Raw genomic sequence first — 16,511 nt, 5'->3', positions numbered from 1 at the left:
AAATGACAGCCACCCGTGGCTAAGTAAAGAAATCAAGGATAGTATCCGACTAAAAACAAGGACATATAAGGTAGCCAAACTTAGTGGGAGGATAGAAGATTGGGAATTCTTCAAAAGACAGCAAAAAGTAACTAAAGGATTGATTAAGAAAGGGAAGTTAGATTATGAAAAGAAATTAGCAAAAAATATAAAAACAGATAGCAAGAGTTTCTACAGTTATATAAAAAGAAAAAGGGTGGCTAAGGCAAACGTAGGTCCCTTAGAGGATGAGACGGGGAAATTAATGGTGGGAAACATGGAGATGGCAAAAATGCTGAACAAATATTTTGTTTCAGTCTTTACAGTAGAGGACACTAAGAATATCCCAACACTGGACAAACAGGGGACTCTACGGGGGGAGGAGCTAAATACGATTAAAATCACTCAGGAGATGGTACTCAGTAAAATAATGGGACTCAAAGCGAATAAATCCCCTGGACCTGATGGCTTCCATCCTAGGGTCTTGAGGGAAGTGGCAGTAGGGATTGTAGATGCTTTGGTGATAGTTTTCCAAAATTCCCTGGACTCAGGAGAGGTCCCGGCAGATTGGAAAACTGCTAATGTAACACCGTTATTTAAAAAGGGTAGTAGGCAGAAGGCTGGAAATTATAGGCCAGTTAGCTTAACATCTGTGGTGGGTAAAATTTTGGAGTCTATTATTAAGGAGACAGTAACGGAACATTTAGATAAGCATAATTTAATAGGACAAAGTCAGCATGGCTTTATGAAGGGGAAGTCATGTCTGACAAATTTGCTTGAGTTCTTTGAGGATATAACGTACAGGGTGGATAAAGGGGAACCAGTGGACATAGTGTATTTAGACTTCCAGAAGGCATTCGACAAGGTGCCACATAAAAGATTATTACTTAAGATAAAAAATCATGGGATTGGGGGTAACATTCTGGCATGGGTGGAGGATTGGTTATCGAACAGGAAGCAGAGAGTTGGGATAAATGGTTCATTTTCGGACTGGCAACCAGTAACCAGTGGTGTTCCACAGGGGTCGGTGCTGGGTCCCCAACTCTTTACAATCTATATTAACGATTTGGAGGAGGGGACCGAGTGCAACATATCAAAATTTGCAGATGATACAAAGATGGGAGGGAAAGTAGAGAGTGAGGAGGACATAAAAATCCTGCAGGGGGATATAGACAAGCTGGGTGAGTGGGCGGAGATTTGGCAGATGCAATATAATATTGGAAAATGTGAGGTTATGCACTTTGGCAGGAAAAATCAGAGAGCAAGTTATTTTCTTAATGGCGAGAGACTGGAAAGTACTGCAGTACAAAGGGATCTGGGGGTCCTAGTGCAAGAAAATCAAAAAGTTGGTATGCAGGTGCAGCAGGTGATCAAGAAAGCAAACGGAATGTTGGCTTTTATTGCTAGGGGGATAGAATATAAAAACAGGGAGGTATTGCTGCAGTTATATAGGGTATTGGTGAGACCGCACCTGGAATACTGCATACAGTTTTGGTCTCCATACTTAAGAAAAGACATACTTGCTCTCGAGGCAGTACAAAGAAGGTTCACTCGGTTAATCCCGGGGATGAGGGGGCGGACATATGAGGAGAGGTTGAGTCGATTGGGACTCTACTCATTGGAGTTCAGAAGAATGAGAGGCGATCTTATTGAAACATATAAGATTGTGAAGGGGCTTGATCGGGTGGATGCAGTAAGGATGTTCCCAAAGATGGGTGAAACTAGAACGAGGGGGCATAATCTTAGAATAAGGGGCTGCTCTTTCAAAACTGAGATGAGGAGAAACTTCTTCACTCAGAGGGTGGTAGGTCTGTGGAATTTGCTGCCCCAGGAAGCTGTGGAAGCTACATCATTAGATAAATTTAAAACAGAAATAGACAATTTTCTAGAAGTAAAGGGAATTAGCGGTTATGGGGAGCGGGCAGGAAATTGGACATGAAGCTGAGTTCGGATCGGTCAATGCCCTGTGGGTGGCGGAGAGGGCCCAGGGGCTGTGTGGCCGGGTCCTGCTCCTACTTCTTGTGTTCTTTAGATTTGTGGTTGGGATCAGATCAGCCATGATCTTATTGAATGGCGGAGCAGGCTCGAGGGGCCGATTGGCCTACTCCTGCTCCAATTTCTTATGTTCTTATGTTCTTATAATTAATGATGATATTTACCACTGCTTATAGCTCTACAAGGATTCTTGACTCAAAAATGAATGTTGATGGGGTTAACACCGAGCCCTCCTGATTGATGGGGCTTAGCACTTTTGTAGTACCTGACAATCTTCAAAATAGCCTCAACTTTCTAAAATAGCCACTGAGATTTTCTCTGAAACGACAAATACTCATTTACTTACTGCCAGAAACACATGCAGGTTAGCGAGTCATCCATCAATCGACAGAATGAATGAAAACCAAAGAATGTGAGAACAGAACAAAACAAAAAATATATCGGGCTCAATTTTGAAATGGTGGCAGGTTGGCAGCGGTGGGCGGGGAGGGGGACAAACCCGCATAAACAAAACTTATCGTTTCCGACACAGGTTTCGCGCCCGGCGACCAGCCTGATTGACAGGCTGGCTGCCGTCAGGAGCTCCAACGCGCGGGTGAGGGGGCAGAGGAGAGAAAGAGAGAGAGCGAGACGTCATCCGGCGCTGCAACGGAAGATCGGTGGGGGGGGCAAGATCAAGGGCGGGGGGGGGGGGCGAGAGGGCAAGATCGGGGTGGGGGGCCAAAGGGAAAGATCCGGGGGGGTGGGAGGTGAGAAGGCAAGATCCGGGGGGATGGGAGGTGAGAAGGCAAGATCCGGGGGGGTGGGAGGTGAGAAGGTAAGGTCCGGGGGGGTGGGAGGTGAGAAGGTAAGGTCCTGGGGGTTTCAAAGGGGGACATCGGGAGAACATCGGGGAGGTGAAGAGGGGGACATCGGGGGGGGGGGGGCGGTGAAGAGGGCGACATCGGAGAGGGAGACATCGGACATTGGAGCAGGGTGGAAATGTCGGTTGATTTCGTGTTTTAACTTCCTTCTATGGTTTTTGATGTACTTTATTTCGTTTCTTTTTACCTGATCCCACCCTTCACGCTTGGTTTCACCAGGCGTGAATCAGAAGCAGTGGGCAAGCCGCCCAGGTAAGTAAAAAATAATTATAATCACCTAATCTGTCACAAGTAAAGTGCCTTAAGTGCCTCAATGAGGTATATTTGGCTCTTTAACTGCCATCCCACAGGCTTTAATTGCTGACGGGACTTCAAGTTTCAGGTCGTCCGCTTGCACACAGGTGCGTTCCTGGGAAACTCGAAAGTCGGCGGGTTGGAGCCGGCTTCCGAACCCAAACAGGATTTCTGCGATTTTCGGAGCCCCCCCCCCCCCCCCGTCCCCAACGCACCCACAATTTCCCGGTAAAATTAAGCCCATAGTACCAGCAAAAGAATCAATAAGCCATTAATATTAATGGTTTGTCTTGAGTTTGCTGATATTGGCTGGATCAGTGGGAGGCATGTCACAATTTGCCATAGTGCCCCCAGGGTTCATGTTCGCGAGCACTATTCATTAAAATCCTGCATGTGTGTACATTGGGTGAGAACGGCATTTGATTCAGTTGCAATACTCCCTGTGGTAAAATAGCTTGACAATCTAGGCTCACATATTTAAAAAATGGCTACTTGAGCGAGATACGAGAGCCAGACCCCAGCCAGAAATCAATGCCTCCAAAAGAGGAGGTAGGGAGGGGAGAAAATATATGAAACAAAGGAAGAAAAAAAAGTTAAAAGAATTAGGACACAGCAGGAAAAATATATAAATAGATTAATTGCCTATGAGTCCGTACTCAGGCATATAGAAGAAATCAATCAAGTATTGGACATGAAAATTCATATGTGACAATCATCACTGCTTCACACCAACCGTCAGCATTTTGGGAGCCTGGTCAGGTGTTCACATTTGTTGACAATAAATCAGTGTGAACTTTCCTGTCTGTCCCACTATCCCAACTCCTACCCAAGTATTCGCTCTCTCTGTTTGCTGCCCAATTCCGGCTGCTAATGGACTAGACCAGGGCCCCTCTCTCAAACTGTCAGTGGGAATTCTTGCAAGAACAGGAGCTTGCACCTGCAGTATATGGTATTTGGGAATGCTGCCATTATTGGCAGAAGCAGCACTAAGGAGAGAAGAGCCTAGGTCAAGTCCATTAGCAACCTGACTCAAGTATGAGTAGGTGGGAGAAATGGCTGGCAATAAGGGAGTAGTATTGGATGACACTGAAGGGGGCAATGGTAATAAATGGGGAATGGATAGCAACAAGGGGGGAAATGGATGGCAATCGGGGGAATGAAGTAAAGAGAGAAGAGGCTGAACCTGAAAGTGGCACTTTGGGTGCGGAAGAAAGAAAATGCCAGTATTAATTGACGGGAGAGAGAATGCTACCATTGAAGAGTGCCAGCACAAAGTGGGGTGTTAAATGCCATCTTGTACTGAGAGCATTGGAGGGGGGAAAAGGTCGCCAGCTTGAACAGGGGATGAGAGAAAGAAAAGTGCAGCATGAATGGGGTGGAAAATAAGAACTGAGCTGGATGGAAAGAGTGCCAGGTTGAATTAGGGGACGAGAACAATGAGTTCTAATATGTAATAGGAGGGTTAGAGAAAAGAATGTCTCTGTGAAAGGATGGGGAGTTAGATGGGTTACTGTGAACTCTGGAGAGGACAGAGTGCCTTTGTGAACAAAGGTAGGGAGATTTGGATATATTGACACTTGGCTGCGGTATACTTCCACAGGCGTTGATTGTCCTCTGGTAGTTTGTCTATTATTCATGCGTGAGTCTTGACAATGGGCGTCAGCAGGCTATTTGACTGACAGTGGCTTTGCAGCCAGGCCCAATCCTGATCTTAGCCTGTGTTCACACGGATGCATGTCCAGCAGAGATCACTGGATAGCAATCAGGACAGAAAACCCTAGCCAATTTTCCCCTCCCTAACCCAAGAGCACTGAAATCAACTATAATACTCTTTACACTGCCAGCCACTTTTGAGATCAGTTAACTGAGCACAAACCAGGGATTAAACCCGATGGGTACCTCAAAACCTCGCAAGTAGATCAATAAACCATCAATAATCTACCAAGATCTATTTTATTCCGTGTCTTCACTCTGTGCAATAATAGTTCCAAGGGTTCTCACACCCAAGTTAAACACACATCCACTCCTCCACAATTGACCCATCACAAAATCCTGTACACAGGACACTTTAAAATAAATAACACTTACTTGACTGAGAATATCCTGCTTCTGAATAGAGGTTCAAGCAAACAAAAAGAGAAAGTAATAGGTTAGTACAAATGATGGTATTTAAAGTTGTTAAAAAAGATGGAAGGAGTAGAGCATAATACACAGCGACAGGAAGTCACTTGGTCATTTCCAGTGACGAGCATGGTTGTCAACAATGAGGAATTGTTAGGAGAGAGATTTCTAATCACAAAAAGTGACACAAATACTGCAAATGCCCCTAAAACAAATTGAGCTGTGTTTATGCAGCAAAATAAGCTACTCAAGTAAGTGAATGTCATTCTTAATGAGTGAGCCTTGACAGCTCTGATTACAAGCAATAAACAGAATTGGCCTGCAATTTCAGAGACCCAGATCTGGGTTGGTATTAAGGCACTGATGTTGATTTGGGACACTTGGACTGGAAAATAAGGATTGGTTTATTATTACTGAATATCTAAGGTATTTCCTTCATAACTGGCATAAATTCTGCTTGCAGTTATTATTTAATGTAGATGTAGAAAATTTGATGGGTACTTCAAATGTGTTTTTAAGTCGTCATTCTACGTCCCCTCCCAAAGTATTAAAAGGTACACAGATGTTAAGAACAAAAATGACTTAGTCCATAGAAATCAGTCCATGAAAAGTGGATGATCTTGTTAAGCCTACTCCCCTTACCAGTTGGTAAAAATTCTGCACCCTGAAATTCTGGGGGTCTGGGCAAATGGAGTGGAATTTGGGGCAGAGCTCGTTACACCACCTTTCCACTCTTCAAAAATTCCCCTATACAGTGTCCAGAGTTGCAAAAGGGAAGGGATTTAAATTTTTTAAGGCCGGTTTCAGCAGAGCATTACTGATTGATTTCCTGAAACCAGGAAGTGCACATTTTGATTTTTTTTTAAGTTGTTCCCATGTCTCCATGGGTTCGCTTATACCGTAGCACCTCCATCTGAGGTAAAAGAAAGAAAGGCTCGCATTTATATAGTGCCTTTCATGACCTCAGGCCGTCCCAAAGTGTTTGACAGCCAGTTAAATATTTTTTGAAGTGTAGTCACTGTTGTCATGTAGGAAAGGAGGCAGCTAATTTACACACAAGGTCCCACAACGTGCAAATGAGCAGATAATCTGTTTTAGTGATATTGGTTGAGGGATAAATATTGGCCAGTACACCGGGGAGAACTCCCCTGATCTTCTTCGAAATAGTGCCATGGGATCTTTTACATCCACCTGGGAGGGCAGATGGGGGTCTTGGTTTAACGTCTCATCCTAAAAATCCTAATTATAGTTGGTCAAATTGAATTATTTGGGTTGCAGTGTATATATTAATAAACCTCAAGGAAAGCTTGAGATTAGAAGGAATTAATTTAAAAAGTGGATATGCCCAATAGGCTTAAGTAAAAATAGCCAAAGTTACGTTAAAGTTCAAAAAAAAGCTGGATGAATATCTTAATGATACAGAATTGAAGGTCAATACAGACTGAGGTGCTCAAATACTCCAGAAGACATGATGGTTCATGTGATGCTGAGACCATGGAAGGAGAGGTCAACTAACCAGGGTTGAATACTAGAGATCCATGTGAGAATTGAGATATTCTGAGAATTAACATCAGGACCTGGTTGGGGCTAAGCCTCCATCAGCCCCAAACATGGCCCATGATGTTGGAGAGGGTGGGTCCAGGGGAAGGAATTCCCAGGCCAGAAATTTTCTCAGCCTCGGTCTCCCTAATGCCACGCAACCTACATGCTGAGATGAACCTGGTGTACAGGTCTGCTCCACTACTCTGTCCAATCTGGCAATCAAATTGAACACAGGAACATAAGAACAAGAGTAGGCAATTCAGTCCCTCGAGCCTGTTCCACCATTCTATTAGATCATGGCTGATCTGTAGCTCAACTCCATTACCTTCCTTTTCTCATATCCCTTGATACCCATACCTAATAAAAATCTATTGATTTCATCTTGAAATATCATAAATTCCGACTGACCATTGTTCCATTAGACCCTACAATATTCTACAAATGGTTTTGTTGATTATCAGGTCACTAAAGTGAAAGAGGGGCATTCTAGGTGAATTAATCACCTTTGGTTTACTGTCTTGTGAGGCTTCTTCTTGGTTCTGATTTATCTTACCTTATCTAGGAAATACCAACTTGTCCCACCACCATTGCTCAGCCCATCAAAGGTTACTTGTGGGGAAAGGCTACATCATCCTAGGGCCTGGTTTGTTGAAGTTTGATTGCCAGATTGAACAGAGTGGTGGGGACTTTGAAAGAAATTCATCCAGGGATATAAATGGGGAAAAGAAATTCCAGAAACACATTTAGGAGTCCCTTGAACCCATTTACATTGTTCCGTTCAACAATCATCCCTAATAACTTAGCCAACAAGTCTATTACTATTATTGTAAAACACTTTCCTCTTCGTATTCCTAATATCATAATTTTTAAACTTACGTCCCTTGATATTTGAAATCTTTGCCACAGTTAACAGCTTGTCTGGAAAAAGCAGAGTTGTTTTAATGGGAGACTTTAATTTTCATATCGATTGGGAAGAGCAGAGTAGCTCAATCAGAAAGCTAGTAAATTTCTTGAGTGCATTCAAGATAGTTTTCGGGAGCAATATGTTCTAGAACCAACAAGAGGGCAGGCCATACTAGATTTAGTTAATAATCTAACAGTAAGGAAATATTTATCCAACAGTGATCATAATATGATCGAATTCAATGCTAGGTATGAGAAGGAAAAAATTAACATAGTTACTAAGAGTCTAGATTTTGGTAAGGCTAACTTTAATGGGATGAGACAGAGACTGATGACAGCAAACGGGTCAAAACTATTATCGGGTAAAACTACAGATGAACAGTGGGGAGGTGTTCAAAAAAGAATTTAGCTTAATACAGGGCCAATATATACCCCTAAGGGGCAAGAGCTCTACTTACCAAATAAAACAGCCATGGTTGACAAAAAAGATGAGGGATAACATAAATCTAACAGAAAGAGCATACAAAAGTGCAAAGAATAGTATAGATCCAGGGGACTGGGAGAGATATAAAGAACAGCAAAGGAAGACAAAAAAGGTAGTAAAAGCTGTGAAAAGGGAATATGAAAAGAAACTTGCGAGGGATATCAAATGTAACACAAAAAGTTTTTCCAATTATGTTAGAAGAAAATCAGTTGTCAAAGGTAATGTGGGCCCTTTAAAAAACAGATGTGGGTAATATTGCAAATGAAAATAAGGAAATGGCAGACCAGTTGAATAATTACTTTGTGTCAGTCTTCACAGTAGAGGAAGAGGATAATATACCTGACATTCCAGGGAAACTAATAATAAATCAAGGACCGGAACTCACTAAAGTTAATGTAAGCAAGAAAACAGTATCAGAAGAAATAATGGCACTAAAGACCGGCAAATCCCCAGGACCTGATGGTTTCCACCTCAGAGTTTTAAAGGAAGTAAGTGAGGAAATTGCTGATGTTTTAGCCATAATCTTCCAAAGCTCTCTCGATTCAGGAATTGTCCCTTTAGATTGGAAAATTGGAAAAGTAACTCCATTATTTCAGAAAGGTGCGAGAGAGAAATCAGGAAATTATACGCCTGTTAGTCTAACATCTGTCGTGGTTACGTTATTAGAATCTGTAATTAAGGAAAGTTTGACAGAGGGCTTAGAGAAATTTGAGCTGATTAGAGAGAGCCAACATGGATTTGTAAAGAGTGGGTCATGTCTAACGAACCTAATTGAATTTTTTGAGGAAGTAACTAAAGTAGTAGACAGGGGAATGTCTATGGATATAATTTATATGGACTTCCAAAAGGCATTCGATAAGGTTCCACATAAAAGACTGTTAGCTAAAATTAAAGCTCATGGAATTGAAGGCAAATTGTTGACCTGGTTAGGAGATTTGTTAGGTGGTAGAAGACAAAGAGAAGGAATAATGGGTATGTACTCGAATTGGAGGGAAGTGACTTGTGGTGTCCCACAAGGATCTGCACTGGGGCCTCAACTATTCACTATATTTATTACAACTTAGATAACACATTAGAGAGCCATATATCCAAGTTTGACGATAACACAAAGATTGGTGGTATAGTAAGTCGTGCAGAGGGGAGCATAAAATTACCGAAACATTGATAGACTAAGTGAGTGGGGAAAACTGTGGCAGATGGATTTCAACGCAGGCAAGTGTGAAGTCATCCATTTTGCACCAAAAAAGGATAGATCGGAGTATTTTTTAAATGGTGAAAAGCTAGGAACTGTGGAGGCCAAAAGAGATTTCGGGGTCCATGTACACAGATCACTAAAATGTAGTAGACAGGTGCAAAAAATAATCAAAAATGCTAATGGAATGTTAGCCTTTATATCTAGAGGGCTAGAATATAAAGGGGAGGAAGTTTTGCTACAGCTATACAAAGCCTTAGTTAGACCACACCTGGAGTACTGTGTACAGTTCTGGGCACTGCACCTTAGAAAGGATATACTGGCCTTGGAAGGATTGCAGCGCAGATTCACCAGAATGTTACCAGGGCTCCAAGGGTTAGATTATGAGGAGAGTTTACATAAACTAGGCTTGTATTCCCTGGAATATAGAAGGTTAGAATCATAGAATAAAATCATAGAAAGGGTACAGTATGGAAGGAGGCCATTCAGCCCATCGAGTCCACGCCGGCTCTATGTAACAGCAATCCAACTAGTCCAACTCCCCAGCCCTATCACCTTAGCCCTGCAAATTTTTTCCTTTCAAGTAATTATCCAGTTCCCTTTTGAAGGCCATGATTGAATCTGCCTCCACCAACCCCTCGGGCAGTGCATTCCAGATCCTAACCACTCGCTGTGTGAAAAAGTTTTTCCCCATGTCACCTTTGGTTCTTTTGCCAATCACCTTAAATCTATGTCCTCTGGTTCTTGACCCTTCCGCCAATGGGAACAGTTTCTCTCTATCTACTCTGTCTCGACCCTTCATGATTTTGAATACCTTTATCAAATCTCCTTGCAACCTTCTCTGTTCCAAGGAGAACCACCCCAGCTTTTCCAATCTATCCACGTAATTAAAGTCCCTCATCCCTGGAATCATTCTAGTAAATCTCTTCTGCACCCTCTCTAAGGCCTTCACATCTTTCCTAAAGTGCGGTGCCCAGAACTGGACACAATACTCCAATTGTGGCTGAAACAGTGTTTTATAAAGGTTCATCATGACTTCCATACTTTTGTACTCTATGCCTCTATTTATAAAGCCCAGTGTCCCATATGCTTTTTTAACTGCTTTCTCAACCTGCCCTGCCGCCTTCAACAATTTGTGCACATATACCCCCAGATCTCTCTGTTCCTGTTCCCCTTTTAGAATTGTGCCCTTTAGTTTATATTGCCTCTCCTCGTTTTTCCTAGGGAAATTTATCACTTCGCATTTTTCTGCGTTAAATTTCATCTGCCACGTGTCCGCCCATGCCACGTGCCTGTCTATATCCTCTTGAAGTCTATCACTATCCTCCTCACTGTTTACTACCCTTCCAAGTTTTGTGTTATCTGCAAATTTTGAAATTGTGCTCTGTACACCCAAGTCCAAGTCACTAATATATATCAAGAAAAGCAGTGGTCCAAGGACCGACCCCTGGGGAACACCACTGTACACCTCCCTCCTGGATGAAAAACATCCTGTCCCTTAGCCAATTCTGTATCCATGTTGATATTGCCCCCTTTATTCCATGGGCCGCAATCTTGATGATAAGCCTACCAGGTGGTACTTTATCAAACACCTTTTGAAAGTCCACATACACCACATCAACTGCATTGCCCTCATCTACCCTCTCTGTTACCTCATCAAAAAACTCTATCAAGTTAGTTAAACATGATTTGCCTTTAACAAATCCATGCTGGCTTTCCCTAATCAATCCACACTCATCCAAGTGACTGTTAATTCTTTCCCCGATTATCGTTTCTAAAAGTTTCCCCACCACTGAGGTTAAACTAACTGGCCGATAGTTGCTGGGTTTATCCTTACACCCTTTTTTGAACAAGGGTGTAACATTCACAATTCTCCAGTCCTCTGGCACTACCGCCGTATCTACGGATGTTTGGAAGATTATGGCCAGTACCTCCGCAACTTCCACCCTTACTTCCCTCAGCAACCTAGGATGCATCCCATCCAGACCAGGTGACTTATGTACTTTAAGTACAGCTAGCCTTTCAAGTACCTCTTCTTTATCAATTTTTAACCCATCCAGTATTTCAACTATATCTTCCTTTACTGAGACTCTGGCAGCATCTTCTTCCTTGGTAAAGACAGATGCAAAGCGCTCATTTAGTACCTCAGCCATCCCCTCTGCCTCCATGAGTAGATCTCCTTTATGGTCCCTAATCGGTCCCACCTCTCCTCTTACTACCCGTTTACTATTTACATGTCTGTAGAAGACTTCTGGATTCCCTTTTATGTTGGCCGCCAGTCTATTCTCATACTCTCTCTTTGCCCCTCTTATTTCCTTTTTCACTTCCCCTCTGAACTTTCTATATTCTGCCTGGTTCTCACTTGTGTTATCAATCTGACATCCGTCATATGCCTCTTTTTTCCGTTTCATCTTGCTCACTATCTCTTTTGTCATCTATGGAGCTCTAGTTTTAGTTGCCCTACCTTTCTGCCTCGTGGGAATGTGTCTAGACTGTACCTGAACCATCTCCTCTTTAAAGGTCGGCCACTGTTCAATTACAGTTTTACCTGACAATCTTTGATTCCAATTTACCCAGGCCAGATCTGTTCTCATCCCATTGAAATTTTTCCCTCCTCCAATTGAGTATTTTTACTTTAGAGTGGTCAGAGTCCTTTTCCATAGCTTTTCTAAACCTTATGATACTATGATCCCTGCTCCCTAAAAGCTCGCCCACTGACACTTGCTCCACTTGGCCCACCTCATTCCCTAGAACTAAGTCCTTCCTCGTTAGGTCGGAAACATACTGGTTAAGAAATTTATCCCAAACACATTTCAAAAATTGCTGGCAAAAAGTGGCAGCTCTCCGGCAGACAGTATTGGCAGCAAGATGAGTTGACACAATTACAGAACTACTTCCAGTACAAAAGGGGCACTGGGCTAATAGGACCAAGCGGAGGCTGTTTATACAACGAAAACTAACCGCTTAACTTCAGCTTCTGTAGTGCTTTACTTTCCCAATTACATTTCAACTGAAAAGTCAGAATCAAGACGAAGAGATTTATCTCAAGTTCTTTTTTTAAATGGTAACAGTCCGATCATCAGTATCCCTAGAACTCTGCAGCACCTTGAAGCCAATTTCTGCAGCACTGCAGCAAGAGAATGTCGATTCTATGAGATATCTATTTAGTTGATGCAGCACGTTTTAAAATTTTAGCACAGAAGCTCCCCATGCGTAAGTGTGGTTCTCACTTTCTGTACCTGCATATATATCTGGGCTTCTGATTGTTTCCGTCCCAATGTGCTTCTGTAGTTCTCAGTCCCTGTGCCTCCCCCTTAGGACAGACTCATGTGCTCTCCCAGCACATGGCAGAGGAATTAAATGACTGCTTTGCATCAGTCTTTATTACTGTAGACTGTGCTCAGTTACCATTAATGCAATGTGTAGTTAACACTAAAGTTGTAAATGTTAAAGTAAATGCAGATCCGATCTTGGAGAGAATATGGGTTCTCAAAATCATACTAAGCTGTTGGTCCAGACAGAATTTATCAAAGGTTGCTCAAATAGGAGCTGTGCTAGGCGAGCCTCTTGCTCATATATTCAATAGTTCGCTGGAGTCCGAGTTTGTTCCCAAGGGCTGGAGGGAGGCTCATGTTGTATCTATATTCAGAAAGGGTAACAAGTCAGAATCTGGAAATTATGGGCCCATTGGCTTCATGTCAGTTATAGGAAAGTTGTTATGAGGATTCATTAGAGATGCTCTGTATGACCATCTTGACAGAGAAGGGGTTATTACAGACATGTAACATGGCTTCTTGAAAAGGTCGTGTTTTACCAGCTCGCTGAAAGTGAAAATCAGCCCAGCTATTACAGACCCTTCTCTATGCTTTTACTACATTCCAATAGGTTTACAGCAGTCTTGACTTTGTGCATTCATGCTGGTCTCATTTTCATTTTGATCACCACTTCCGTCTTTTGCTTAACAGAAGATTGAGCACATGCCAAACCTACACACAGAGAAGCAATTACAGCCTTTCCCTTTAAACCTTATGCAGTTCACCTTTACAAAAACAATGCTTTTGATTTAAAATTTAATGATCATGAGTTATCAGACTGAGATGGTGAATACAAAGATAAACTAAATGTGGCTGTAGTTATCAAATCCAGTCTTGTACTAACTTAGTTTAATTCAATCACCACAATGTGAAGCTGCATAGAGAATCAACCAGGTTGATACCTCATAACACACAGACGACCCAGGCTACAGACTGCTCAGCTTCTGCATGCTGTTTCTGTATTTTTTTTTTGCACAGCACAGATTATCTGTACATTTGTAAAGGCTAGTTGCAGCCAGACCCTGCTTGCCAGTATGCTGTTTGCTCCTAACTCACTATCCTCTGTGTCACTGGCTGCTTGCAAGCTGCCGACTTCTATATTCTTGGTTGCTCCCAATCCATTGTGCTCCGTATTCTTGCATTCTCCCAACCCGCTCCCTTCCATGTTCTTGGTTGTTCCCGTCTGTGTTGCTGGCTGCTTCTGACTCACTTTCCACCATTTTGGTATAACTACTCTTTTGTTAACCAAAGGTATAAAGGGATACGGGGCTAAGGCAGGTATATGGAGTTAGGTCATAAATCAGCCATGATCTCATTGAATGGCGGAACAGGCTCGAGGGGCGAAATGGCCTACTCCTGTTCCTATGTCCTTATGGATCACTAATCTTTGATTTCCATGAGCTTAACACTTTGCAAATGCTTGTTTTTAGTTCTGCTCCTTCACTGGTGAATTTCAATTCTTATCCACCATTGAGAATAACTTTTACCAAAACTTGAGGCCCACAAAATTTAAATGGGACAAACCAGCAGCGCAAAAATACTGAGGGGAATTTTAACCCCTCCTATGACGGGCAGCAGAGGGTCAGGGGTGGGGGCGGGGGGGGTTGGGGGGAGGGCACGCTGGTGGTAATAAAATTGTTAAAAATAATAAACCCAACTCCAACCCACCGCAAAGGCGCCTATTTCCGGTTTAAAAGCGGCGAGTTGGGGCGGAGGGGGCAGCCGGGTAACCGGCCCTGGAGAGGCAGATCCGTGATGTTAATATGTTACTGAGGCTGCGTTCCTTAGATTTTGGAAGCCATTTGAATTTAACGGCTGCAGGCCGGGTTTCCCAGGGTTCGGGAAGCCCAGCAGTTGAAGGCAAGAGCTGCCAGATCCAGCAGATAAGAACCTTTCCAGCACACCTTGTGGGCCAGGACGAGCAGGAGTGCTTCCCCCCGGCCCCTCAAGTGACCCTCCCACGGGATCTCATCCCCCCATCTCACCCTCCCTCCCGCCCTCCTCGCCGCCGTGCTCCAAGCCTCCCTCCACCGGCCAAACTTCTTGATTGCCAGGGAACGGTCCTCACTGGTCTCCGGCTGCGGCCTTCTGCAGCAGGCTTTCCTGCCCGGCAGCAGCCAGCCTCTCAATCCGGCCAGCTGCCAGGTGGGAAATGGAATAAAAAAATTATAATGAGGTCCTGTCGTAAAGCTCGGCAGGACATCCGCGTTATCTGCATTTCTGGGTTTCCCAGTTGCTGACACATGCCCCCGCTCCCTCCCAGCCTCCCCGTAAATATCGGGGCCATCCTCTCTCTTCTATATGTCTCCCAACGTCTCTATGGCTCACGTTATTTTACAGATGTGCTCAGTTTCAATGTTGTGCCTTTGTTAAAGCCAAAGGTACACAGCGAATATGTAATCAGTCAGAGGTAGATATCAAGATTGAATGGGGCTAGGTCTTACAGCAGCAATCTGGAGTGAAACTGGACTGCAGATTACGGCAAGGAGGGGGTAGAGACTGGTATTCAGTGTTCATTAAAAAGGATAGAGTGGGTGGAGGTAGCCTGGGCCTGAAAGGATAGCTTGGGGCTCATGCCAGGGTTTGGCTGCAAAGCAGGTGACATTGTAGGGCCTGAGACCTCTCAGCAGTGATGGGTTTGAACCCTATCAACACTTTGGGGGATGGGGAGGTGGGGGTGGAGAGCAGTAGAATGAGGAGAGTTGGTACAGTGTCCCCTTGTGATTGCTGGAGGAGCTGGGGGTGGGGGGAAGTTCTGCATAATGCAGAGAAATAGTAAAAGGAAGTCATCAGGCTCAACCTTGCTCTCCACGTCAGATTGTTGAAGCGTTTCCAGCACTGAACCCACGTTGTGGGGGTGATGCTGCGAGTGTTGACATTGTTTGCCATCTCCCTCCAGACCAGCTGCAGTTTTTGTGGGGGGCAACTTCCTGCCATCTGAAGGGAACAGAACCTGCTTGCGTGCCCTCACCTACACCATAAGCACCTCCACCGCTGTATTTGAGAAGTAAGGTGCTCTTGCCTGAAAAATGCTGATGTGCAGAATACTCCCAGCCACAGCACTGAATTAAACAGAGTAGAATGGCACTTTGCTTTAAGAAAGGCATTCACTCTTCAAATGGGTGGCGGAAATCTTGCCCTCCAACTGGGCAGGCTGCCTGTCACCACTTGAAACGCGTAGTCAGCCCGCCAATGTAATTTAAATGAGGCCCGACCATCAAAATGGTGCCAGCCTCAAAATGGTGACATTGGGTGGGTGGCCTGATTGCTGCATCTGCCTGCAGACTGCCTGTAGTTAAAATCGACCCGGTGCAGCATGACTGCGACATTACATTTTCCTTTTATAAATCATTCATTATTACTGATTATTAATAAAAATCCAATTTAAAAAAAATCTAAAATGCATTCCAGCAAATGAGCAAACATAAGTGGCGAAATCTTCTTAAATCTCGTAAAACGTTAAATAAAGGTAATATACAGAAACATGTCAAAAGTTTAGAAGTTTATTAATTTTGTTTCTGGAATGTTTCCAAATGGCAGACTGCCTTCAATTGGTGTGTAGCAGGAGCTTCAATTGGTGTGTAGTAGAAGATGGAATAAATTTTCAGACCATTACAAATTCCTCCCTATGTCAGGTGAATACAGAATGCCTCTGTTGTGACCAAACACCATGCACAAATAACAACACAGTTTAATTTTGTTGAGGTCAGGCCCTTGATTCCTCACATGCCCTTCAGACATTAATGACAATTCTAAAGGAAAAATAGTCCTATTATGACCAATAG

The 16,511-nt window shown here is 43.4% G+C and overlaps 1 protein-coding gene across 1 annotated transcript in view; it reads right to left on the bottom strand.

The window, feature by feature from the left end:
* The window catches only part of dgkb (diacylglycerol kinase, beta), a 635,142-nt gene that overhangs the window by 522,390 nt on the left and 96,241 nt on the right, over nucleotides 1-16,511 (bottom strand). The window contains exon 3 of the mRNA XM_067998463.1: nucleotides 5,259-5,279. Within this exon, the coding sequence (XP_067854564.1) occupies nucleotides 5,259-5,279 (21 nt within the window). The remainder of the gene's footprint in view (nucleotides 1-5,258; nucleotides 5,280-16,511) is intronic.

Source organism: Heptranchias perlo, chromosome 2 (assembly GCF_035084215.1).
Source record: "Heptranchias perlo isolate sHepPer1 chromosome 2, sHepPer1.hap1, whole genome shotgun sequence".
Lineage (NCBI taxonomy): Eukaryota > Metazoa > Chordata > Chondrichthyes > Hexanchiformes > Hexanchidae > Heptranchias > Heptranchias perlo.
The sequence above is the reverse complement of the archived record's forward strand: the minus strand, read 5'-3'. Positions and strand labels throughout refer to the sequence as shown.